This window comes from Myotis yumanensis, unplaced genomic scaffold (genome assembly GCF_028538775.1).
Source record: "Myotis yumanensis isolate MYYU_CA2020_CCGP unplaced genomic scaffold, mMyoYum1.0.hap1 SCAF_8, whole genome shotgun sequence".
Lineage (NCBI taxonomy): Eukaryota > Metazoa > Chordata > Mammalia > Chiroptera > Vespertilionidae > Myotis > Myotis yumanensis.
Genome location: NW_027223759.1, coordinates 15,394,758 through 15,421,796, shown reverse-complemented (window position 1 = coordinate 15,421,796; position 27,039 = coordinate 15,394,758). Strand labels below are relative to the sequence as shown.

Below are 27,039 nucleotides of genomic sequence, written 5' to 3'. Positions count from 1 at the left end.
ATCAGACTGGTAAGTCTCCCAAATATGACATCTCATACCTTTCCATTTGTTGTTCCCATGGCTCACAGAGCCTTTAAACCCCTTTTCCATCTGGAAAATTTCTACTTTTAAGATTCAATTTAGTTACCTCCTCTAAGAAGTCTTCCTTAATCCCATCCCCCATTAGGCTACTTCATACCTTGCCTGGTTACTTCATAGTTTTGAGTACGATAGTATCCAAACACACTGGATGATTCAAATAAGTTAGCCCATTAAGTATTTTCTCATTGTCTACAACTTCAATGAAGCCATCAAGAAGAATTCCAATAAGAAATATATTTCTAAACAAACTTAATTTTACCAAGCATAGGATGAATTACCAGGACACACAAAGTAAACCCAAGTGAAAAGGCAGAATACAAGATGAGCACTAATGGTGAGAATCCATCGTCAACTGTGTTGTTGCCAAGACTTGGTAGCAGATCACAGACCTGAGATTGCCAAGGGTCAAATGGCTTTCTGCATCAAACCTTATCAACATTGTGCTGCCATAATATACAGACTAAACATCTACACTCTTTTCCTGTATTAAATATGTCTTCTATTAAAGATCTCAGATATGCTCCTCTGTCTCTGGAAAAGGCTGGAACATGTGTCTCTAAAAATGAATGCCAGTCTGTAGGGCAAGGCGAGTGGTGTAATTTCTTCTTAGCCTGACACATTTTGACACGTTCCCAATAAGAAGCAGTGGGATTCATTGTTTAGTGACAAGAAGATAGAAACAACACTACTAAAAAGAGCATTATGCTATGAATCCTAGCTCTTCAGGATCAGCAAGGGAGAAATTTAGCCTAACTCAAATGTATTGGGCAGAGGATCCTTTAATTGCCTTAACTGTTAGATGGCCTGAGAGGTTAACAATAAATCAATAAACAACCCGAATCGTGCTGCGTGAGGCTTCCTATATACCTTGGCTTGCCTTGTTTAGAAAAAATTTGGTTTTATTTGCTTAGGAAAGTCAAGGTGTTTTGAATGAAAAGCAATTTCAATCTCTGCTCTCAAAAACTTATGATAAAATGTAGATATTATCGGTTATCAGCCCTAGGAAATCCTAATCTATGTTTGTGAACAGAATTGAGAATAATATAAAAACAATTCCCATTAACTCTACAGCTCAACATTAAGGGGAGGGTTGTTCTTATCTGATGAATTTGATCCATGTAAATTACCAAACCCAGTAAAACATTTGGAAATATCCCTGTCTGCTTTAGGGGATGATGACACAGAGTAATTCAGATATTGCCTATTATTATAATCCTCATGAGCCTGGTGGATGCAAACAGGATTGGGACTCCTACTGTCAAGATGGCAGTAAGAACTATCAATTTCTCAGGTACTGTGGTGTGCATATTACTATACAGACAACTGAGGGAGATGTTGAGGTACAACGCTAAGGACTTTAATGTGCATTCTTGCAGAAGATGCTTAGAAACAAGCACTGACTTCACAGAATGTGTAGAAAATATTCAAGGCATTCTAGTGTGGGTGTGGCTGTGGGGAATTATTTTTCTTGCATCTTTCAAAGTGTAGTTTAGAAAGAATGAATTTTAGAAGCAGGGTTATGGAATACTATGGGCAAAGGATGCTTCCTGGACATAAAGGAAAGTCACATTTTTTTCTTCTCTGATGGAGCTTACCTCTTACGGCTCAGTGCAATCTGAAGAAGCAGCAAAAAATGGAGGCATGACAGAATGGATAGGGGTGGATTCACATCACAGAGACAGACAGCACAAATGGAGAAAAATGAATCGGAAGAATGCTGCATGGCTGAAAAGAACCACAGAGTATCAGAGGCATAGTTACGAGTGAACACCCAAACATTTGACACCGCAGAGAATTTTGCTGATGATCCTGAAAGAAAACTAGGCATAGTTCACTTTCTTCTTTCTTATTAGCATCTCTGTCAGACTGCCTTGTTACGACCCACTATGCCACAGGACAGCTTCTACCCATTCCATCACAACTTCATAGGTCCCAGGCAAGAAAGAATCAATTTTAACTGGGAAGATAAAATATTAGGCAGAACCATATGGGATGTCTAAGATTGAAGGTCAAACATCATCAAATACTGCCCTAGCCAGTTTGGCTCAGTGGATAGAGCGTCAGCCTGCGGACCAAAGGGGCCCGGGGTTCAATTCCGGTCAAGGGCACCTCAGTTGCAGGCTCCTCCCAGTTCCTGGTTGGGGCTCCTGCCGGAGGCAACCAATTGATACGTTTCTCTCACATCCATATTTCTCTCTGTCTTTTCCTCTCTCTTCTACTCTCTCTAAAAATTAATGGAAAAATATCCTCAGGTGAGGATTAAAAACAAAAAATCGTCAAATACTGACAATTTAAGGTGATTCAATCTTCAGTCTGCAGGCCAACGCTCTATCCACTGAGCCAAACCGGTTTCTGATTCAATCTTATATAAGATGTTCCTGCAAGGACGAGAGAGTAGTCTAGTTAAAACGACAACATGTCGTGTCATTATGCACCTTGGATTTCTCTAACAGTCCACAACTAGAAAACTTCCAGTGCCAGGCTACTTTCCCTTGACTTTGTCACTTTTTTCCCCTGCATTTTATAAGATCATTATGCATATTGAATGTTTCCTTTATGAAAGTGAAGCAGAGAATTGGAATACTAATTCAAACAGCTGCGCTTTATTTTGCCTGGGGACCTATAAAATACTGTTACCACGAGCCGATGGTTAACTGAAGATTATAATTGCATACATTTCTTTTCCTGGAGGACTCTATCTAAACTTAATACGTGAGGAGAAACCCTGACCGATCCTGAGAACTCATATAACAACACTGAACAGGAACTAACTTTTCAAAGAATGAATATTTTATGTTGGCCCCTGGAGAATTACATAATTTTTTTCTTATTGCCCTACCAAAATATATAAAGCTCTTGCTGGTGCAGGATACCTATTTATTGAAAACCCGGTGGGAATAAGCAGTTGTTGTCGGTTGCTCTGTGCATTGGAACAGAGTTTGCTGGAGGCATGTGCTTGAGAGCCAGTGTTTATGACTGTATTGAGTTCTCTGCCTGGCTGAGATCTTTAATGACAGGCCGCCCCTGCTCTGCCATTTCTACAGTAGCTCCGGGCACCTGAGATGATTCCGTTGTCAGGCTACCGGCAGATATTACTATTCAGTACACAGTCTGGATGGCTGGTCATTTTAACACTTACTCAGATCAGGCAAATATTTTGGGTAAGTATTTTAAAAACCAAGTGAGGACTTCTGTTTTGGACAATATGATGGATTAGATGTGAAGACAAACTTCTGATTTAGACACTTAAAATACTGGATAAAATATCAAAAAAAGTTCTTCATTTTATTTTTGCTTTAGTTTTTAATGTGAGATATTAGACCAGTGACGAGTAGAAATGATAAGAAAGTAGAATTCTGGCATGAGGTGGGGGGAAGGGGTGTGAGCTAGGTAGGAATATTTACTGCAAGGGTTTCTGAGAGACCAGAGCGTGGGTTTTCAATGGGCCACAAGTTAGATGTCTGTGCCCAAGTGTAATGGGAGGTGGGTGAGGTAATATAGTCCTACTAAAGCCAAGATCCCTACCCTCACTGGATGAATGAAAATAATGGGCATTATTTCCATGCTTCTTGCCTTAAAAAATATAGTTTAAAAAATGATCTTAGGTTGGTGATGTTTCTAGGTGCTTGAGGAAAGAAACAAAAATCCTCTCTGGAGGAATACTTTATACCAGTACTTCTCAAGTCTTCAAACTTGAGAATGCATAAGGGTCACTTTGGAATATGGATAGAATACATTCTCTGGCTCTAGCCCCAGATATTCTAATCAGTAGATCTGTGGCAGGGCCTGAAATTTTGCATTTCTAATGCTCACAGATGATGCTAATATTTCTGGTCCACTGAGTAACACTACTTTTAACACAGAATCCTCACAGGTCAAGTTCTAAGGAGTTAAGCTTACATTAAAAATACATGTAGAAACCCAGCATGAGTAAGAGTCAGATGAAACAACAAAGTGTAGAATCAAATCCATAAACACTGAAGTTATTGGAATCATAATGGATCAAATACATTTAAAGATTAATGTGGGTATTGAAAGTATAGTGCTGAATTAGATGATCAAAGTTGACCAGGCAATTTAAAACAAAAATCAAATAGAACTTTTACAAATAAAAAATGTAGTGCTTAAAATTTAAAACTCAATGAATAGATTAAAATGCTGACTAGGTCATGTTTTTCCAACTTTAGCACTGTGGACCATTTGGGCCAGATAATTCTTTCTTTGTGAGATATACACTGTTTTATGGGATGTTAATCAGCATCTTTTGTATCTACTCATTAGATGCCAGTAGCAATCTCCAGGCTATGCGAAATAAAAATTCCCCCAGACATTGCCAAATGCCACCTGGTGGGCAAAATTACCCCTGGTTAAAAACCATGGGATTAGACACAGTTGAAAAATGAGAAAAAATAGAAGAGTTATGTCAGAAAATTGCCCAAGCTACAGCATAGAAAGAGAAGAAAAATAAAAAATATGAGCAGTTGTCAAAAACAGAGGATAAAGTGAGAAAATCTATCACACATATTTTCTATTTATGGAAGTAAAAATTAGAGAAAATGTGAAAAAAGCAATCTTTAAAGAAATAATAGTTGGAAAAAATTTAGAATAGATGTAGTATGCCAATTACTTTATTCGGGGGCTTAATGAACCTCAAATAAGAAAAATAAACTAGAAATATTTATTGAAATAGCAAAATATTAATAATAAAGAGAAGATATTGAAAGCAACTAAAGTGGGAGAGGAGGGACTGGATTACCCACAAAGCGAGGTAATTAAGCCAGAAGACAATGTGATAATGTCTTTGAAGTATAGGAAGAAAATGTTTGCCTATAATTATAATTCCAGCAAAAGTATCTTTTAAGAATGAGACCAAAATAAAGACCTGTTCAAATAAAACTGAAGCTCAGAGAGCTACTTACTGCAGATTGGTCATCACTAAGGAAACTTCAAAAAGTTCAGAAGGAGACAGATGTTAGAAGGAATGTCTGAGATAAAGGGTGAAATAGTGAGCAAAGAATCTGCTAAGATTTGGGGTAAATTTAAAAATAATTTCCCTAAAAATCAATAAAATGTTTACTTTGTTGATGTTAAAACAGAAATAAGATAGAATTGAATCACATAACAGTTGGGGTTTAAACCATCTACAGTCTTTTACGTTTTGAGAGAAGAGCAAAGAATTCATTAATTTTAGAGGTAGGGATATGTCATCAGGGAAGGAAACAGAGGGGGCTTGAAAGAAACGGGAAATGTCCTATTCTTTAAGGTAGGTGGTGTATATGTGACATTTAATTTTTTTCTTTAATCTCTACATATTTATGATAATATGCTTTTTATGCTACATTTCATGGTTATATTTTTTAAAAATTCAATAATATAGGAGTATCACTAGTTAAATGAATAATTTAATATTTTAATTTGGTTATTACTGAATTACTTCAACTTCGCATATGATTCACCTAAGAACACAACCTGCCCTCGCCAGTTTGGCTCAATGGATCGAGTGTTGGCCTGCAGACTGAAGGGTCCCAGGTTCGATTCCAGGCAAGGGCATGTTGCAGGCTTAATCCCTGGCCCTGGTCGGGCATGTGTAGGAGGCAACCAATCGATGTCTCATTCTCACATTGATGTTTCTATCTCTCGCTGTCTCTCCCTCTCCCTTCCACTGTCTCTAAAAATCAATAGAAAAATATCCTCAGGTGAAGGATTAACAAAAATTAAAATAAAAATTTTTTAAATGAACACATTATATGGCTTTGACAGTTACTCTTATGAGTATATTCCTATTTCATTGAAAGGAGTTAATTTGCACTGGTCACCAACTAGTCTTGTGATGTTAAGTTCCAATGTGAATAAATTTGGTATAGGGAACCTGAAAGTGTGGCCATGCCGATAGTAACAAATGCCTCATTTTCCTTGGAGAGCTCCAGTCTATGTCAGTTTAACTGGTACAGTTGTTGATAGCACTCCCCTTCCCTCTCAAAAGTGTCCCAGTTTGGATAAAAATTATATAATCTTTCCTCCTAAAGCTATCTACTTAGAAAGTTATATAATTTAACATGGACTAGGTTTTCTCCATCCCACAAACTCGGGAGAATTCTGTGATCTTACTGACTTTTATTTCCCATTGACTTTCTTATATTCATGAAATTGTTCCTAAACCAAACTGATATTATTATTATTAGTGTTATTCATGCTAATAAATTACCAATACAAATAGAAATATATATGTACATTTTATATATTAAACTGGATAAAAAAAGGATAGAATATTGACCTAAAATATATAGAAAACAGACATAAATACCTCTTGTTTGGACTGTTTTTCTTTTTGGTGCTTGTAGATTATATAAGCCTAAAGATGAAATTAGTGCTTTCTAAAACATATATTTTTAACAATGCCTCATAGTTCTATCTATTACATTTAAACTAAACAGTATGAGAAAGAGCTGTTCTAAACTTAAAATCAAACCAATTATCCCCAAGTTTAATTGTCATAACAATAATGACAAGAGGGTTGTTTAAAACAAAAAACCTGCATACTGGCAAGACTTTGAACAGTGACATTTCTAGTATTTCTTTCATTTCATAATCCTTTTTGATTTTGAAGAAAATTTCAAACTTGAGAAATAACAGTTATGTTTTATGATTAAGGCAACAATGAAAACTTGTGAAATAAATATTATGTCATAATGCAAAAACTGTATTTAAGCTGCACTTGAAATATAAATGCAACATCCAACAAAAGCAGACAATAAAAGAGATGGAGGAAAGTGTTGAAGTAAAATATGATAATGAACTGAACACATTCATTTTTTCCCATTCTCTCCTAAATCCTATCTTATGAAATGGCAGAATCTATGTTTATATCTGTATTGATATCTACATCTGTCTCTACATCTGCATTGTATCTGTCATCTATCTATCTTCAATGTATCTGGGTCATTTAGATCTGCATATACATCTCTATTTCTATATGCATATTTCCATCTACTAGGTAGCCTTATAGGTACTTATATCTATACTTATACATATAAATGTATATGATTAAAACCATGAATACATTGAAAATCACATTTTAAAAGGAAGCTCATGAGATCAGATATTAAGTGTAGCCAAATACAGAGGAGACAATAGTTAAAAATACAGTTAGCAGAAGACACACGTGAAAGAGTAATCCTGAACGCCTAACCCGGATCAAGGAGTATGAACAACTGTACCAATGACAGTAAACACAGAATACGACTTTAATTCAAGCACATAGCACATGCAGCGACATTTCCCTTCCTTTTAGTCCACTTCTCAGAGTTCACAAGTGACTTCAATTCTTTCACTTTTTTATACTTGAGAAAAAAAATTTAAGTGTGTCTGTGTTTGAGGCCCATTTTCTGGCTCCATCCTTTCCTCTTACATAAAGAAATGAGATCATTAAGGTGAAGGCGCTTTATAAACTTTCAAGTATAATACAAATGTTACTTTTGTCATTTTCTACCACAACATCTGCCACCATTGCCGCCACCAAGAGCACTACCACCGTGACTACCATAATCACCATCATCACTAACCCATTTAGTCAACCAACCAGCTCTACCTGGCTTCTCTCTGTGTCTGATAATGAAAAGTACTGCACTCCTTTAAATGTTCACTGATTCTGACCTCTGGAATTCTGACTTTTGACCTCTGCATACTCCTTGGGCTTGACCTGGAATCAAAGATTCTCAGATACGAAAGGAACTTATTATTTACTTACTTCTTGAGCCCCCTGTACACTGGGCTCCTCACTAGTTTGGTGACAAAGAGCTCATCACTACTCAATGCAGATACTTTGGCATCTATGAAGATCGGAAAACATCTCTTTACTTTGAGGCTCAAAAGACATTGCTTATAAACATCAAGCTCCTTTTATTTTATTTTATTTCTTACCATGAGATTTATAATATTGAGAAGGTCAAGCAGGGCCAAAGTAGGTTCCACAGGAAAGTTAAAAAGGAGACTCTAATGGGCTGGTTTTACTTGGGGGAAGTAAAATAAATGTTAAGTTTTCTATGAGATTCAACCTAACTTAACGGTAAGAGTCAAACTACAGCCAGAAATAGAGTGTACCTGCACTTGGAAAACCCTGTCTTATCTCCTTGGAAACTCTAAGCATTATGGCAATTGGAAATAACAGATATAAGACCATTTGATGAGAGGGAATGAAATTTCAGCATCCAAGAGACTTGATTATCAAAGTATTCATCAATATTCTTTTAAAAATAATCTCTGTTCTGAAACGAAGTAATAATTGATTCTGTTGGGGTTATTTTTCAAATCCTCAACTGTGTTGCTCTCTTTGTGACAAGCCTTACATCTCTCCCACGCCAACAGTTCGTACATAAATCCTAAAGCTTTCCACAGAGGAAGCAATTATCTCTTCAGTTTCTTTATCACCAATAAATGTTAATAAAAGCATTCCAATTACTTGACTAGAGAGTCTCATTTTTTCCAGTGATAATGCATTAATTAAGATTGAGTTCTTAACATTTTTGGCTACAAGAATAGCTTTGAGGGGGAGTCCAGGAACCTTCTGATATTGTATGCTAAATTTTGTCTATAACTGAACTTCACTTGGGAAGTTTTCCATAGCTTTCATTCAATTCTAAAAAAAAAATCTACATCCCCAAAATGTTTAAAATTACTGCTTTAGAGGGTGAATATGTGGTGTGAATTTTTAAAGTTGAAAATCTACCTTTTCCTAATATAAATTCTTCATTTGTAGCCATGTAATAAGAAAACTCTTTTGAAGATTCAAATGCTTTTGGATCATTAAAGGCCATTCACATTTTTTATTATAGTGATCATATACATGCAAGTATATTTTTAATGAATCAAGAGAGACTCATTCTGATTCATTTAGGTAAATTTTTAACAGAGAAAGCATATGATATTGCTGGAAGAGCCCTGAAGAGAATCAGAAAACTGGCTGATAGTTTTAGCACTGGCTGGCATATGTAACCTTGAGCAAAGTCATATCAGCTCTTGGGGTTTTTGTTCTCTCAAGTGAAAAATGTGTGAATAAAAAGAGCTATTCAATAAATTAATCGAATGATAAATATCGATGTGGAGATTTTAGCTCCGGACCTCGGAAAGTGTGGGGCCTAGACCTTTCCAATGAGTGAAGGACAATCTGTTATCTCTGTCATTAGTTACTTACTGCACTGATAGTTGTCCAAATGCTATTGATTACCCCATCGTTTTCCAATTTGTATGGCCAGCTGTGCCTATATATTTCTCTCAACTTTTCCTCAGTATGTTGAAATGATATGATTTATTATTATTTCTCTTAATCTTAAAGGGCAGTTGCTTAAGAAATTTGATGGCTTATTCCTTTAAAAACTTCCAAAGTAGTTGTGACTTTAGGATTGAGACAGACACAACACTACCTTTGGAACACCTCAAGCTCAAACCACCTGTGAAGTGCTAATGTACAACTGTTATTGCTGTTGTGTATTTAGCAGCTGTTCAATTAGCTCCTGTCATTTTACTTTCTTAATCACTTTTAAACTATCAGGCAAAAAGGATAAAGCATTTATTATTTTGCATGTTTAAAACTAAGTTCCTATCATGATCTCATATAATATTTAAATGAGAGAGAGAACATGGTGGAGTAGAAAATATAGGGTCTGTGAAGACAGACCCAGGTTCCAGATCTGCCTCTACCCCTTGCTAGCTTTGTAGCCCTGGCCTGTTAGTTGGTCTTTCTGAGCTCCTAGTTTCTTTCCCTTTGGAAACAGAGTAGGCACACAATAAATGTTACTCATTTGTTTATCAACTTTAGAATGCTGATCATTAGGATGCCAGGGAAATAGGTCACTACACAAATATAATCTTCATAAGGAAAGGTGGAAAGCAAGTGAAGCTCTCCTTTGAATTTTGTTCTGTTATCATTAACAGCTACCACCAGATCTGGCAACACATAGGAAGCTCTCAATAGACATTGGTTGAGTTAATTAATTATTATATGGTGAGTAGCTTATAAGCCACACTGACTCCAGGCTTTTTAATTCTACTACCCAAGTCATTTGATATAATGGATATGTTAAGACCTGCCCCTCCTTTGTGACTACTTTCTGTCCAAAATTACTCCATTGGTGGAGGGGCCAATGAGTGCTCCACTCACCATTATTGCTCTGTCACTATTACCTGTTATTCCAAGACTTCCTTCTCTTCCCAATCAAATCCTGCCAATTCTACTGCTACCAACTCCATGTAGTGGTGTCTGGTGTCAACACTTTCTAATCATTGCAGCTCAGATAATTGCAAAATTGGAATTTATGGACATTGTAATGAGCCTTTCTTAACTCTAAGTAAGATGGGGCATACCTTATTAGCTATTAGTTTTTCTGCTGAACTGGCTGTTCATGTACCCACCTGTTTTTTAAACATTCAATTGTTTATATATTTTTTTATTAATCTGTTACATTTATTTATTTAAATCTGTTTCTTGTGGAATAGATCCAGATGTGATTAAGAAGAACCATGCATGAATCAAATGAGTGACGGGCTAGTTACCACTCTCCCACTTACAAAACAAGGGATTGGCTTCTTGCCATGTCAAGCTTTAGGCAGGCATCTTGGTTGTCTAACTGCCACCAGGCTCAGCTCCCCTGGACACTGTGATTCTATATTTTAGTCACCACAGCATACATCATTATATACTGAACATTTTGGAATTCACAAATGTATTTGTAAAAGGCCAATACCTAGGAATGGGAAACTGACTGAAAAATCATGTGTAATGATACATCATCATTTTTGGTGATGACAATAGTATTTGCATTCCAGGCTTAAGTGAATCCACATACCTTGCAGTCACTAAGGAACTTGGGAACAAAAGTTGAAATGTCACAGAAAAGATATCATGGATTACATTATGTTGGGATGATTATATAAGGCTTGGATGATTTTCCAAGTACAATATGAGTGGCCAGTGGTCACTTATTCATGTGTTGTAAACCTGGAAAATGGATCATTTTAATAGGCAAGCTTAAGGTTGTGTGTGTGATTTTTAAAAATAAAAGTCTACTTTCGTACTTTTTAATTGAAAATAAAAGATTTCTTGATGTTTCCTTGGTATTTTGTTCCAAGTATTTATGCAGTATATTAAGAGTTTATTAAACCAGAAGACAAATAAAGGAAGTTGAAAAGCTGAGTTCAAAACCCACATCTGGGCCTAGTTGACTGACGAAATCACTTTCTAAACAAGATCCACTTTATACTCTTTAATCCCTTACATGTATATAATACCACACTATGTTCAATGCACTTTTGTGCAATTAACTTACATTGATCCTTCCTTCATATTTTCCCACCAGTTGATAAAGCAAGACTCATAGTTTAAAGGACTAATACATGACAGAGATAAGACTAAGAATAGTATAACAATAATAATGACCCACTTTATTGAGCAGTCACTATAATTCAGTAAAGCCCTTTATTAAGGGCTTTATATCTAATTACTCCTTTAATCCTCACAATAGCCCTAGGAGGTAGCTATAATATTATTACTCTGACTCTATTTTACAGAGGTTTAGCCAGTAAATGCCAGCACAATTTTAACCCAGGCAGTCTGATTCCAAAAGCCCTCACATACTTTTAATCATAATGTTATACATTCTATTTCCCAAAACATATTAAGATTTCCCCCCTTTCTTTTCTTCCCTCACTACCACCTCTCTTCCTCCTTTTGCCACTGATGCTGAGGAAACAAAACAAAACAAAACATAAGCCCACAGTTGGGGTCAGGATTAGTGAGTCATGCTTTCCTCCATTAGCAGAATTCATAGGAATGGGGAACCAGATGAGCAAATTCTTCCAACAACTTACAAGATCCAGGGCAGCTGCCAGGATGGATGCATCAGGAATGGTCCCCGGCTCACAGCAGTTTAACAGAAATTGAAAGCGCTTCATGCCTTGTCGGATTGCTCCAAGGTTCACCACGTTTTTACTTTTTCCACCATCTTGGTTGGAAGACAGATGGTCGTCAAAACTATGGCAACCTGTGGTGGAGGAATGAAGGAGAAAGAGTGTGAAGAATCACAGATTTAAAAAGACCTTCAAAATGACAACAATGGGTTTTCTGTAGTATTGGCCTGAAGACATTCTCCCTAACTCCGCCCCCCTCCTCCTTATTTTAATGCTTATTTGGACACACCCTGACTTTTGGGAGTCTGGTGGCACATGGCATACGTAAATGTAAATGTGAGGTTTTATGGGTTTTACATGAGTAAAATTTTGAATACTTTTTGCTACCAGGTCTCCTTTTTAATACTTGTGAGAACTCTTGGATGTTTAAAATAATTCTTCCTGTAATCAACAGCTCACTTTTATTTTTATGGAAGATTCAATCACTGTGCAATTTCACACATGTTACATAAACTGACATCAAGGGCAATACTTTGATATGTTAATTGCAAAGAACCACTGACTGTTACAGTCAGTTGTAAAGGACCTTAGAGGTTGGCAATTTAACTCCAGGATTTCCAAACCCATCTGAGCATCAGAATTCTAGGAAGTTCCTGAATCTGATCCAGAGCTTCCAAATCTCTGGAAGCAGAGGGTAAGAATGTGCTTTGTACAGACACCCAGATGACAGCGATGCAGCCAGCCTGACCACACACTATGGTGAGAGGTTTGGGGACCACTGATCCCTCCCCTCTTAGTTTTCTGTAGTTAAGTTGCCTACAAATAAGAATCAGTCTGGAGCTTATTAAAATTGAAAATATCAGGTTCCATCGCTAGAGAGTTTGGTTCCATAGGGCTATGTTTATTTTTAACAAACATTCCACTGATTTTGATACAGAAAATCTAAGACAGTGGTTCTCAACCTTCTGGCCCTTTAAATACAGTTCCTCATGTTGTGACCCAACCATAAAATTATTTTCGTTGCTACTTCATAACTGTAATGTTGCTACTGTTATGAATTGTAATGTAAATATCTGATATGCAGGATGGTCTTAGGCGACCCCTGTGAAAGGGTCCTTCGACTGCCAAAGGGGTCGCGACCCACAGGTTGAGAACCGCTGGTCTAAGAGATCACACATTAAGGAAAAAAAATAGTACACAGTATTGTTTTGCATCATTTTTTATCCCCAAATTCTTTTTTAAAAACCTAAATATCTCATGACTCTTCTGCTTCTAGTATATATATATTTAAAAATTTCTTATATAAGGTTATTATGTTGAATAACATTTTTAAAATCAGGCGCACGTTCCTTCTCAGGATTCTGAAATATACTTCCAACACCTAAAACTATACCCCCACTGATTTAGAGTTTGATTTAATTTATGCTCATGACATTCATTTATGATGTTACCAACTCCTGGTCCTCACTGAGAAGTCACAGATCTGATTTCCAGAAGTGGTTTTCTCACCTCTTCTGTCAAGAATATCCTGATTCCTCCTACCCATGGCCCCACTTTCCGCCTGCTTCCTCAGCATAAAGGCAAAAGTATGGATGGTATCTGAGATTTGTTTTAAAATACATTTAAAAAGCATAAAAGATAGATAAAGCAAATATGGAAAAAAATTTTATTATTATTGCAAGTGGGTGATGGATATTTAAGATCTGTTGGACCATTCTCTTAATTTTTTGGTCTATGTTTGAAAATTTCCATAAGTACAAAAATGGCTCAGAATATAATTAAAATATAATTATCAAAATTTCCCATATTTTGTTTCTTACGATTTCAGAGAAGAAAGGAGAAGAAGAAGAGAGAGAGAAACATCAATGATGAGAGAGAATTATCTATTGACTGCCTCCTGCATACCCCACACCGGGGATTGAGCCGGAAACCTAGGCATATGCTCTGACAGGGAATCTAACCATGACCTCCTGGTTCATCGGTCAATGCTCAACCACTGAACCATGCAGGCTGGGCTGAATATAATTCTTAGGCTGCATAACACTTACCGAGACGCTTGAAGAAATTCTCCTCTTCATCTCTTCCATTTTCCATTCCACTCCCAGGCCCGCCTTCGGAAAGCTTCACTGCACTGGTAAATTTGACCTGATAAGAAAAGGAAAGTAGCCAGATGACGAAGTTCAATTCTTTGTGTATATTCTAACCCTTGTCTTGAAAAATAAGATGCTTAGAATATGAAGGTTACTTCTGACTTCCACATATGGTTAGTCATACTTTGTAACTATAATCTACTTATAGATTGGAAGTAAAATAATCAGACACTATGAAAATAATTTAGTAAAAAAAATTGAGGTATTCCTAGAGTTTAATTTTGATTAAATTCAAACTGAAAACCAGGAACAGAAAGCCATCTTCACTCTTTACAAATAACACCACCACAATTGAGAATCAGGCCAAAAAGAAAGCAGAATAGAGATTTCAAATCTCCATAGAAGAACCAGTATAAATTTTTTTATAAAGTACACTGTAATTAAATTGCAATAACATGGGTTCTTCTAAGAATTAAGATGTATTCTCAATCTTGCCCTTAAGCCAACAGTAATCAAAATTTCTAACAAAGCAAGGAGGCTATGGGCCTCATAAACTCTCAAATCCTTGGCCAATGTTTTAGCATAAAGAATGTGAAATGTGAATTATAAATATATCTTCTAAATGTCTTATAATGTTGCTATATTCTTTATATAATTTCAAAATATTACTTTTACAAGAGATAGAAGAAAACTGGTTTTAGTAAGATTCAAAGAAGGAAGAATGTAAGCAAATAATTTATAAAAATATAATTGATCATAAGCTAAAAGTTACAGTGGTTGGGCTATGAATCATTCATAAGAAAAACTCTTATAAGAAATGGATTTCCCTGAGAATTATTACCTGTTCCAAATCATATGCTACTACATTGGGTAACAGTATTATGAAGAAGCACTTAATGGGAAAAGTCATCCTGAGTCTATCTTTTTCAATAGGGAGAATGGCAGCTGATGCAAAAAGTAGTGGAAGAAGAATAAATAATGTGTGTGTGTGTGTGTGTGTGTGTGTGTAAGAGGAATCACTATAGAATTACGTATTCTTGGAAAGGGGCTTGAGATATCAGGAATTTTACATGTGTGTTAAAAGTTAATACAGCTAGGAAGTAACACACACATACACCTATATCTGCATTATAATTTTATATAAAAATGTTACCACACTTTTCCTTTATAATGTCTACTATTAAGACATCTTAGCCCTAGCCGGTTTGGCTCAGTGGATAGAGTGTCAACCTGTGGACTGAAGAGTCTGGGTTCGATCCTGGTCAAGAGCACATACCTCAGTTGCAGGCTCCTCCCAGCCCCAGACCCTGATCAGGGCTCATGCAACCAATTTATGTGTTTCTCTTACATTGATATTTCTCTCTGTCTTTCCCTCTCCCACTCTCTCTAAAAATCAATGGAAAAAATCCTTGGGTGAGGATTTAAAATATATATATGTATATATAATATGTATATATATTTTAAAGACATCTTAGTTTTCATTGCTCATCTAACTACGTTTCCTAAATTTGTTCAACTTAAAGAGAGTTTCTTCAATGTTCTTTGGCCCCTCCAGGTGTTTAGCATTTCTCAGCCCTAACCATTTTTCATCAGCGACTCCAACATCCTCCCACACAAGTAATGTCCTGTTTACCTTGGAGCTCTGCCTGATGAAAGACAGGCGGTCCACAGAGCTGATGTCCAGGAGGTCCTCCACACCATCCGCCAGGCCTGAGAGGGAGGATCGCTTCAGCCAGTTCCCTATTTAATAATTTTTTAAAAAATCAGACTATTATAGCATTTTCTCCCAAATGGATTAAACAGAAATGCCAGCATGTACCCAACAAGCAATGAAAGTTGAATGGCTTGATATAAATAGAAGTGAAAGGAAATTGTTTTTAATGTACATGCTTTGAATCTAAATGGTCAGAGTTGGACTATAAAATTACATGAATAAGTAAGACCAGGACTAAAAGAACCTAAGCCTCCTAGGTGAATTAAACCATAATATATCCCGTTCTCCTTGACAACTTTCATATCTTCCAGTAAGTCCTGTTGATTTTCCTTTTAGCACTTCTCAAACCTGACCACTTATCTCTGTCTACATGGTCAATATCCAGTCCAAGCTCCCATTCCTCATACCTGGGCCACGCTCTCTCTTATCCACTCGGGCTCCCTCCAATCTGCTTTCCATGCTGTGATCTTTTAGAAAAAGTTTACCTGCTCATGTTACTACTCTTCAACATCCCACCTGGGCTATGGAGGGTTTAGGGTAGAGAGCCATACTGGCCTGCATGCTCTGGCCCCTGTCACTCTACCATAGTCATGCAGCCCCTCTTCTCCTAGGCTCAGCTCTTCCATATCTCTCCCTCCTAATATTTTTGCATATTTTATGGCTACCACCTAGAGTGCTCTCCTTCCTCCTTCCCTTAAGATCTTCCTCCAGCCCTAGCTAGTTTTGCTCAGTAGATAGAGCTTTGGCTTGCAGACTGAAGGATCCCAGGTTCGATTCTGGTCAAGGGCACATGCCCAGGTTGTGAGCTCCATCCCCAGTGGGGGCTGTGCAGGAGGCAGCTGATCAATGATTCTCTCTCAACATTGATGTTTCTATCTCTCTCTCTCCCCCTATCCCTTCCTCTCTGAAATCAATAAAAAATATCATATATATATATATATATATATATATATAAAGGGTGTCCCAAAATCCATGCAAGAAATAATTTTGATAGAAAACACAGGTTTATAATTAAAAATTGTAAATTTTTTATTGATTCATAAAGTATATAGTATAGGGTTATGTATGGAATAGCATATTGGGTAAATGGCCTCCATGGCTTTGCTGGCACATACACAATCTTTTACTGAAATTTTCCATGACTGTTTTGCATAAATGTGGCTGAATTTCGATGAGGCTCATTTTCATCTTGATGGCTTGGTTAATCGACAACATTGTCACATTTGGGGTTCAGAAAATCCATGAGTGATTGTTGAGAAACAAATGCATCCACACGTGTCACTGTTTGGTGAGGATTTTGGGCTGGAGGCATCATCGGACCATTCTTCTTCGAAAATGCGGCTGCTCAGGCAATAACAAAAGAGTGTGTATGTGCCAGCAAAGCCATGGAGGCCATTTACCCAACATGCTATTCCATACATAACCCTACACTGTACACTTTATGAATCAATAAAAAATTTACCATTTTTAATTATAAACCTGTGTTTTCTATCAAAATTACTTCTTGCATGAATTTTGGGACACCCTTTACATATATATATTTGTTTTTAAAGAAAAAGAAAAAAAAGATCTTCCTCTAAGAAACCTTCTGTGATTCCTGTCCCTTCTCCCTTTAAGGCCAGGTCTTATTGTTGCATGCATTTGATGCCTTGTGTATATTTCCTTTATAAAATCCATAGTTTGCCACTATACTCAGTTACATGATTATCTGTCACCCCTGCTAGACTGCAAGTTCTGCAAAATGGGGCACTGTGTAATTTTGCTTACCATTTAATACCTGATGCCTAACATAATGTTTGCACCCTGTAGAAGCACATAGTAGGAGTTTGAGAAGTATCTGTGTGTGTGTGTGTGTGTGTGTGTGTGTGTGTGTGTGTTTAAAATGAGTAAATGAATGAATGCAGTCAGTTTTGGCCTTTCACTTGAAGGCTTTCCCTTTCTGCATCCTATCATGCATTGCTCTGTTTTGATTATGAGTTTGTTTGCGGGCATGACATGGAATAAGAGAATCCATAAATAAATACAGACATACTTTTACCTATGGGGAGTTTCAGCTTCTTCCGAAGGGAAATTCTGCGGGACCGTGAGCGGGCGCGTCGGTCAGAGGTGTTCCCTGAGTGGGCAGTGGTGCATTCCGAAGTATCCTGCTCAGACTGGCTGCTGGTGTCACTTGCTGCACTCTGGGATTTGAACATCTTGCGCCAGAAATCCTTCCGCCCCAAGTTGCCCCCTTGCATTTGTTCGTCGCTGAAAGCAAGCAGAGGCGAGAATTAAATATGTGATACACTGTGAAATTCTCCTAAATTTCTTTCAACCCCCTGCCAATGGCACACAGGCAACTCATGCAGGATTTATCTCTGAAGGGCTGGGATGTGGAAAGAGTGGGAGTGGAAGGAGGAAGAGCAAGGTTGACTCTCTGAGTTCTTCCTGAAAACAGTCATGTCTCAGATGTCAAATTGAAATGACTCTTTTTTTCAGCCTTAATAAAAAGACTAAATTTTATTGCAGGTATTCGTCTGCAGGTGTGAGTCATAATAGCAGCAGCACTTACAGAGACAGTAAATATTTAACTGCTTTTGGAAGTTCCCTGAGGCATGTGCACAATTGTATCTTACTCCCCACCCTCACTTGAGTTTAGTATAATTCTTGACATTAAAAAACTCACAAAAAGTACTTGAATAAATGAAATGTAATCACCACACCCAAGGGATGAATCATTCAACAATTGTTCACTAAATTATTTTCAGAATGCCAAATTATTTGGCTTACTTTAGTCAAAGAAACTTAAGTAAGGTTTAAAAGTAAAAATATTTGCCGCAGCTGATGTGGTTCAGTGGTTGAGCATCAACCCATGAACCAGGAGGTCATGGTTTGATTCCTGGTCAGGGCCCTTCAATGATTCTCTCTCATCACTGATGTTTTTATACCTCTCTCCCTCTACCTTCTTCTCTCTAAAATCAATTTTTTAAAAAAAGTAAAAATATTAGTCCTATACAGTAAAACAAATGGGAACACCTTCAAAGAGATTTTTGAGTAGGGCATTTCACAAGAGAAAAGAGATAAGAGGCCAATTTTATGCAGACTTTAATCTCACTAGGAATTTTAAAAGAAGATTGTTAAAATGAGGTCCCCATTTTCACTCATCAAGTTGGCAAACATTATGGGGGTAAAAAGGAAAGCAATGGTTACTATCATACTGCCAGCAATGCCTTACAATGATTAAACCTTTCTGGAAGCTAATTTGGTTATCCAAACCCTATATTACACCCATGACCGAAAAATTCAACTTCCAGGAAGTTATCACAAGGAAATGATGGGACAACATGCTAACATACAAGAGGGTCAAATGCTCACTGAGGTATTATTGATCAACACTGAAAAACTGAAAACAATCTAAATGTTCAACTCTAGGGATACAGTTAAAATAAATTATGGGACTTCCATATAATGACATGCTCCATAGACATTAAAATCATATTTTAGAAAATTATTGATAAAAATGTTGAAGATATAGTGAAAAGTTAAAAAACAATGATCAAATAAATTAGACAGGATAAGACCAGGTTAATAATAATTTAAAAAGTACACATGTATGCATGTGTCTGAGTATGAGCTTATGTGTATATATCCTAAAAAATGTACCCAACAAAACATACCAAAAGTTTCCATTAATTGTCTCCAGTTGATGGCATTCTGGTTTTAAAACTATTTTTCTCTATGCTTTTCTGTGTTTTCCACATTCATCAATTTGAACAACATATGTGACTTTAGTAATGTGGAAAGAGAAAGTTATAGAAAATATCTAGTAACATGATAAAAATTTGTTCATGGGATTTGAGGCTTAAAAGCTTTGGAGTTAAATTTGGAATCTACCCCACACTTGATAATACTGTGTAAAGCAATGATTTTCTAGAGATATTTAATGGGGATCCATATTTTGTTATTCAAAATCTCATCAGAGAAATAAATACCTTTTATTCTTATTTTAAACCAGGGAAATCTGTTTATCAAATGTGGTATGAATTTTATTCTTATTTTAAACCAGAGAAATCTGTTTATCAAATATGATATCAAATCTATGTTTTTGAATTTGACTTCTCAGTTATTTTTATAAAATGATCACAGTGCATGAAGCATTTCTTACCTTTGGGGAATGTGCGATACATGACGACATGATCTGGGTGGGAAAACATTCATGGAGGCTGTAATTTATCAGCTTTCTCAATAAATGCTACATCAGCTTTGTTCAATGTGTATCAATAAGTAGTTTCAGAGAAAAGAGCATATAAAACTGCTTTTTATATTACTCAGTTAAAGTGACTTATTTAAGGAGGGAGAAGGAGAAGAAAAGGTAAGAAGGGGAGGGGAAGGAAGGGGAGAGAAGGAGAAGATAGAGGAGGAGCCAGACTCATCCATCTACCCATCTTTCTCCAATGCTAGACAGAAGACATTTGGCATGCCCATCTCCTGGGCCAACTCAGGTCAGGGAAAAGGTCTATATCTGACATTCTGTGACATCCCTGCAAGTGGAAATTTTTATGTAGAGGCCTAGTAAAACATGTATCTTCATTCGAGGGGGAAGAAGAGAGGTGCTAAATGCTGAGAAATTAGGTGGGGTTTACAGAATACTGAAGAAAGAGAATATTTTGCAGTCTACAAAACTAAATTACCTAGGAAGATAAATGGTTTTATTTCTTAATTCGATTTACTATTAGATAATTCTTATCAGATTAGCTCAATAATTGCTAGAATGATTTTGGAAAAAAGTCCTGCTTTTTCAGACAGATTCTGTGTATAAGGATTTTTAACTAGTCTTATGGCTATTCAGCTATAGAACTTTGCTTTTCACATTAATTTTTATTTTTTCCTAGAGCTTACATTTGAATTTTTACCATTTCCTTGAAGACTTCCTTAAAGAAAAAACTAAACCTCAATTTTGAAAAAGTTAAAGAAAACAAAGGTTTAAGGATAATCTGTCAAGTTTATCTTTTCATTGATTGATTGTCATTTATTCATTCAAATATATATTAAGTGCCTACTCTGTGCCAAACACCATCTAGGCATTGGGGCTATCCTGGTAGGCAAAAACTCACATGGTCCCTGGGCCTATAGAGTTAATTTACTTCTCATGTTTCTCTACCCGTTTAGGGCAGTCTCTAAGATTTTTCAAGGGCTATCACAACTGTGAGGGCTTTTTATCCTTTAAAGGTTTTGTTTGCTTACAGTAAACAAACATATTTGATGACTAATATTCTTGACTATGGAGAGAGGATACCATAAAAGCTCCACTACCTGCAGAATTTCTGGAAGGATAATTATTTAATAGTAAATCAGGGTTCTGGGAAGTAAAATGATGTACTTAAAAGGATGTACAGATTTTAAATATTGATTATGCCACTTGTGCAAGCAGTCCTCAAAAGAAGAATTAATGTGCCCTGGCCAGTGTGGCTCAGTTGGTGGGAGCATTGTCCCATACAGAAAGGTCATGGGTTTGATTCCTGGTCAGGGCACATGCTTGGGTTGTGGTATTCAATCCCCAGTCCTGGTTGGGGAACATGGGGGAGGCAGCCAATCTGTTTCCCTCTTACATCTCTCTCCCTCTTCTCTCTCTCTCTCTTTCTCTCTCTCTCTCTCTCCCTCCCTCCCTCCCTCCCTCCCTCCCCCTCTCTCTAAAAAGCAATGAAACTGTCCTTAGATGAGGATTTAAAAAAATCAAAAGAATTAATGCAAATGAGCCTAGGCTGTTTATCTAATGTCTACAGTAATCTTTACATTTTCTGGGGACACTAATTTCAAGATGCTTTTGATTTTGCCATTATGAAAAGTAGAGATAAACTAATATCAGAGGCTTCCTATAGGCATGAGGTTGATTATTTATGATTTGATTCTGTAGAGATGAATGGCTTTGGGAATGAAAAGTAAAGGGCAGAAGCAAGGCAAAGTTAAAATAAAAACAACAACAACATCAACAAACAGCAGTTTGGAAAATAAAATTTTTTCCATTGGGAAGTGCTCAGCCCACTACATTGGACACAAAACCAATGCTACTTACTGCTCTGGAGTCTGCGAGGGTCGACCAGATATGAAGCTGCGACATTCCTCAGGTGCAGAGGACACTTGGCCTTTATCCACAGCGCTTCCTGCCTCTGACCTAAGCAAATGGTGCATTCCACCCATCACAACAGAGCAGGACACCACTTCTCAGTATCTCGTATACTTCACAACACTCCACTCTAGACAACTCTATGGCTTGCAAGCCCCATGTCAACAGAATCTATGTTGGTATGGAATTTATATACCTTACCATTTGACTCATGACCCAGCTACCTATTGCCTAAGAATTCCACTATTGCTAACAGAATCATTAACTGCAGGCAGGATTTTAAGTTTAGGATTTTCTTTTCATCTTTGTAAGTGGCATTTTTTCATAAAATAGGCACACAATAAATGTATATTTATTCGAAATAAAAACAGCAGAGTTCTGTTTAGCAATTCATCCTTTGATGTGTTAAAAATGTCATTTACTGGTAGCAGTAATTGCTTTTTCTTCCTGAACAAAAATTTTTATTCTCTATAGAAGAAACAAAACACAGATTAAATACATAAGTAAGAGCTATGAAGGGCAGTTTAAGTGCATGGAAGTTTGGGATCAACTGAGCTCTGCTTCATACAGAGACAGGACTTATTTGATGGTAAACTCATTCCTTTTCTAAGCTGCAGCTGGACCACCATCCGTGATTCCATTTATGCAAAAGTAACTCTGCACTGGAGTTACACACGGTGTTCGGAACCACATGGACATGCCACAGAAGATTATATTCTACAGACATAGGCAAACACTTATATTCAGAGAGCTCAAGCTTCCAACCTTTTGCTGTCTACAGGCTTAGATTCTGGTTCATTCTCCTCCACCCTTTTCCCTGGTGCCAACTTCTCCGCACTGTCAAGTAAAGCGCTGAGGGCCACTCTCCTGAAGACATTCCCATGAGCCTCTTTGATAAATTGGACCAGCTGACGGATGTCACAATACAGCCCCTATTTGGAAGCAAGAAGGAAAGTGTGAGGAAAAGTAGTTGTGTGAGTGTATAGTTTTCATAGGAAGTGGGGGGGGGGGTGGGGTGTAATTCTTTGGGCTTAGATGAGCACTGAGATCGTAAAGGGAAGGCAATTTCCTATGATAAAATCGATGGTAAACCTCCTCTCCCTTGTTCCTATGGCTACATTGCCAGGAACCTTGCATGTCATTCTAGTGTGAAAAAGAATGGTTATCATGCTTCATATTCAGAAAGTTGGCTGTATCATTAGAAAGACATTGATTTATACTTTAACCACTGGATTCCCAAGCTTTAATTTTGCTCTTAATTGTGACCTCTGAAGAGATGCCTGAAAAAACAAAATGCAATCAGAATTTTGTTTATACTAGAGATTTCAGTCCCTGTTTAGCTTCTCCAAATTTTCTACATCATTGTGATAAAATTGTTAAGTCCTCTATACACCTCTGACATTCAAGGATGAGGCATTTTGCTGAACAGATTTAACAAATAACATGTATGTTGCACCTCATTTGAACGTGAACTTGACTATGAACCTAAGATGATACAGGGCTATTAAAACCAATATACTGGTAATTCAATATTTAAAAATACATGCAGCATTTTGGGGGGAGGGGATTAAGCTTTGCACTCAGCATTTCCCCCTCTCTTCCTTCTTTAAGAAGGCTGTCATTGTATTTTTTTTTTTTTTGTCTTAGGAAATATTCATGGCAAAGCAGAACATAAAAGCCTAAAAAAACACTTACCTTGATAGTTTTGAGTTTTAAAACCTAAGACCAGTGGGACAATTATGCCCATGATCTTTGAAAAAGCAGAAGGGAGAGCTACTAAGGAAAACATGGAGAGTGTCCTTTCAGTGCTGTGGGCAGCAAGGCCCTGTGCCCTCACTCTGCTCTTTGGTAGCTACTCTATGGAAGGGGCAAGGCCCAAGAAGCAAGGGTTCCAGACTCTCCAGAGTGCATGCAGCAAAAGCACTAGTGAAATAGTTGGTGTAAACCAATGACTGGAGCCCATGGAGCCTCCCAGGCCTTATGTCCCACCTAAGACTTGCACTGCTCTGTGAAGTGAAGGAAGCCAAGAATGACTGAGCTTCAACTTCCAGCCATTCTAGGGGAAGAGTGGTTCCAAGTCAAATTGAAGATGATTTACAGAAAATTAAGAAATGCAGTATTTCTTCCATACATGATGTCACAATACATGTTATAATAAGATGTATGAGAGCTCACATGTATTACAATCAACATGTCAAATGACTTCTTTCTTTGACCAAATTGAATGCGTAGGTGGTGTTCATATTATTCTCAAGCTCCAAGGATCTTGTTGGGGTGGCTTTGACGACCAGGAAAAGTAAATTCCCTTTGGTTTGGGGTTTTAATCTGTTTATCTCCAGATAAGTGAATAGTTTCAATTGTTTAGAATATCTTAAGTAAATTCCTCAGATAGTGGCCACATATGTAGATGGACTGATTTCTGCATTAGGAGTCAAAATATGTAACGAATTGGCAAAACAGAAAAACACTTTTTTACTCCCTAGGTAGACCTGAGTTCATCTCTTCCCTTCACATCTATTGGCCTGAATGTACATTTCAGTACACAATCTCCTGTGTAGTAATTAAGCATTAACCTTTTACAGCCTGACTTGCTCTACTTGTGGCTTCAGTGGCTTAATTAACACAGTCATTTATGAAGAGTAGCTAAAAGAATACATCCCCAAATTAGAAAAACCCAACTATTTCAGCAGCATATTTGCATTAATTTTTAAAGTAAGTATAATTTTAAAAAATGCTTGGTATAACATTTTTTAATATTTCATGAGCTAGCATGCTGCGCTCCAGCACCTTCTTTCTTAAGGGCTCAAAGTACTTTGCAACTCTTACACCAACCACCACAGAAGCCCTGAGACAGAGGAGGGAGAGAAATCAGGTTACAGCTAGGATGATGAGTAACAGGGAAATGTGTTGCTGAGGCTCCTCCGTGAGTTACTGGTAACATTGGAAAAGCAGGTACTTTAGGCTTCAACTTCTTTTTCTCATGATTTGCAGGAGTGAAGAAATGCAGTGTTTCTTCTCTACATGAGAACTTTTCCCTGATGGAGACAGAGATTTCCTGTGGGAAGGAAAGGTGAGCTTCTCACCAGATTCTCGGAGCTGTGCAGTTCATGTGTGGTTGAAGCGCAGCGTGTGATGAGGGCCTTAAACATGGCACTGACGATAATGCCTTCCACATTTTGGGCTGTGGATTTGTTGTCCACTGTGGTGAAGTTATTTCCAAAACCAGCCTTGTCTGGAATGCAAAGGAGCCAATTAAAGGCAATTTCCATCAAGCCACACAGTTTAAAGAAGTAGTGGGCACCCAGGAATTAAGGAAGGATACACAGAATACCAAAACAGAGGATTAAAGACACCCCTGGTTTAGTAACTTTTCCATGGACTTGGAGATAAACAATTCATAGTCTCTTTCAGAGTCTTTATTATGACACTAGAGGCCCGGTGCACGCATTCGTGCATGGGTGGGGTCCATCTGACCTGGCCTGATCAGGGCCAATCAGGCCGGGCCAGCCGGCGGGGAGGGGCCACGGGTGGTTGGCCAGCCTGCCCAGCCCTCTTTTCAAACTCCTGGTCCAACTCCCAGTCAAACTCCCAGTCCAGGGGACAATTTGCATATTATTATTTTATTATATAGGATATTCCATTGCTTTATGGAGTGCTTTAATTGATAAACCTCAGCAAAGAAAAGAGAACTGTTGATCCTAAGAAAAAAACTTAGATCTAGAGTAGTTTTAAAATTGGTGATCATTCAAAAAAATAATCTACTAAAAAAAAAAAAAAAAGATCTACTAAAGGGTCCCTCATTGGAGGAGAAATTAATCAGATCAGTCTTGTAGGTGGTGAAGAATACTGGCTCTCAGTGGAAATCGCTAGGTTTGTAAGAAGTAGAGTGAGGTGAAGCCAGCCAGGTGAGTGGGGCAGGGGAGGGCAGAGGCCAGGAGGGGCCTGGGGAGGCACTCACACAGGTATGCAATGGGAACAAGAAGGAACTGAGTCCTGCCAAGAGCCGCAAAGAAATTCCAGCAGCATCTCGCTCCCAGAGACTCTTTGGACAGACAGAGAAGGAAAATCTACAACCTCCCTCACGGGCACCCCTTTCTAATTCATTGAAATGTGAAATGCCAGTGAACTGAGGCCCTCACCCTCTGTGGCATTTTATGCCAGTTTTTCATGAATCCACGGACCTTTTGTAGGGTAACATCAGGTATTCGGGGGCTGCCAGAAAATTCCTCATGGCATTTGAGCCACCTGTGGACTATGGACTGTGGACTGTAGGGGCAGAGTGTGTGTAGCTTCAAGACTGACTAGATGGGGCCCTGTGTGTCTGGATGGCCATTCACTGTGAGACACTTCCATTTCTCAAGAATCCCAGGAGGAATTCATCACCTTCAAGTAATACAATTTATTATCAACCTCTCTCTTCTGTGTCAATGTACAAGGAATAATCTCTAGATTTTACATTAGAAACAAATGGTTTAGTCTATGCTTATAGCTTCTATCTCCAATAGCTTAAAAAAGATTGTTTAAAAGATTTGTAATCAAGATTTCTCTTACAGTCTCAACCACAACACTCACTGTTTTCTCTTTCTTCCTTCTTTTTGTTTTTGTTTGCAATGTGCTTGGCTTAAAACAGCTTTGATAACATACATTATTCCACATTTTCTACAGAGAAACAATATTTTCTAAATCCATCAAATATCTCTTCATTATAAATTGATCGACTACTATACTACACATATTGTATAAATATAGCCCCCCTAAACTAAGAAGTTATTTCTTCCCAGGCTCTAATGAAAATGTGCATTTGCCTCAACTTGGGAAACACATCACTTTCAGTTCATTACTGCATTTGCATTCAAGTGGCATTGAAGGTGTTTGGTTTATTACGAATGTAATTGGTGTTCACTGGTCTCCCCCCATAACACAGGTCTCTACACTGGAGTTTTCTTAAAGCCATGAAGCTAAGATATAAATAAAATATTGTGGGCCTGTCTATACATCCATTTTGCCTGTTGTTGTTTTTTTAAATCAGTATATTGTATGCGTATATGTGTGTATCAAAATTGTGTTACTACTATATTTATATATATTTTTTCTTGCCTGTTTTATTTTGTGAAAAAAATCTCCAAGCACTGTGGTAAGCACATAATAGA

The 27,039-nt window shown here is 37.4% G+C and overlaps 1 protein-coding gene across 5 annotated transcripts in view; it reads right to left on the bottom strand.

Annotated features, from left to right (window-relative positions):
* The window catches only part of UNC80 (unc-80 homolog, NALCN channel complex subunit), a 173,137-nt gene that overhangs the window by 101,068 nt on the left and 45,030 nt on the right, over positions 1 to 27,039 (bottom strand). For 3 of the 5 annotated variants that reach the window (XM_070422035.1, XM_070422038.1, XM_070422039.1), the window contains exons 16-22: positions 24,973 to 25,121; positions 22,655 to 22,821; positions 21,839 to 21,937; positions 17,819 to 18,033; positions 15,706 to 15,812; positions 14,031 to 14,127; positions 11,944 to 12,116 (exon numbers count right to left, since the gene is read on the bottom strand). In XM_070422035.1, coding sequence (XP_070278136.1) covers positions 11,944 to 12,116; positions 14,031 to 14,127; positions 15,706 to 15,812; positions 17,819 to 18,033; positions 21,839 to 21,937; positions 22,655 to 22,821; positions 24,973 to 25,121 — 1,007 coding nt within the window. The remainder of the gene's footprint in view (positions 1 to 11,943; positions 12,117 to 14,030; positions 14,128 to 15,705; positions 15,813 to 17,818; positions 18,034 to 21,838; positions 21,938 to 22,654; positions 22,822 to 24,972; positions 25,122 to 27,039) is intronic. The other 2 variants (XM_070422036.1, XM_070422037.1) reach the window with 1 other exon arrangement.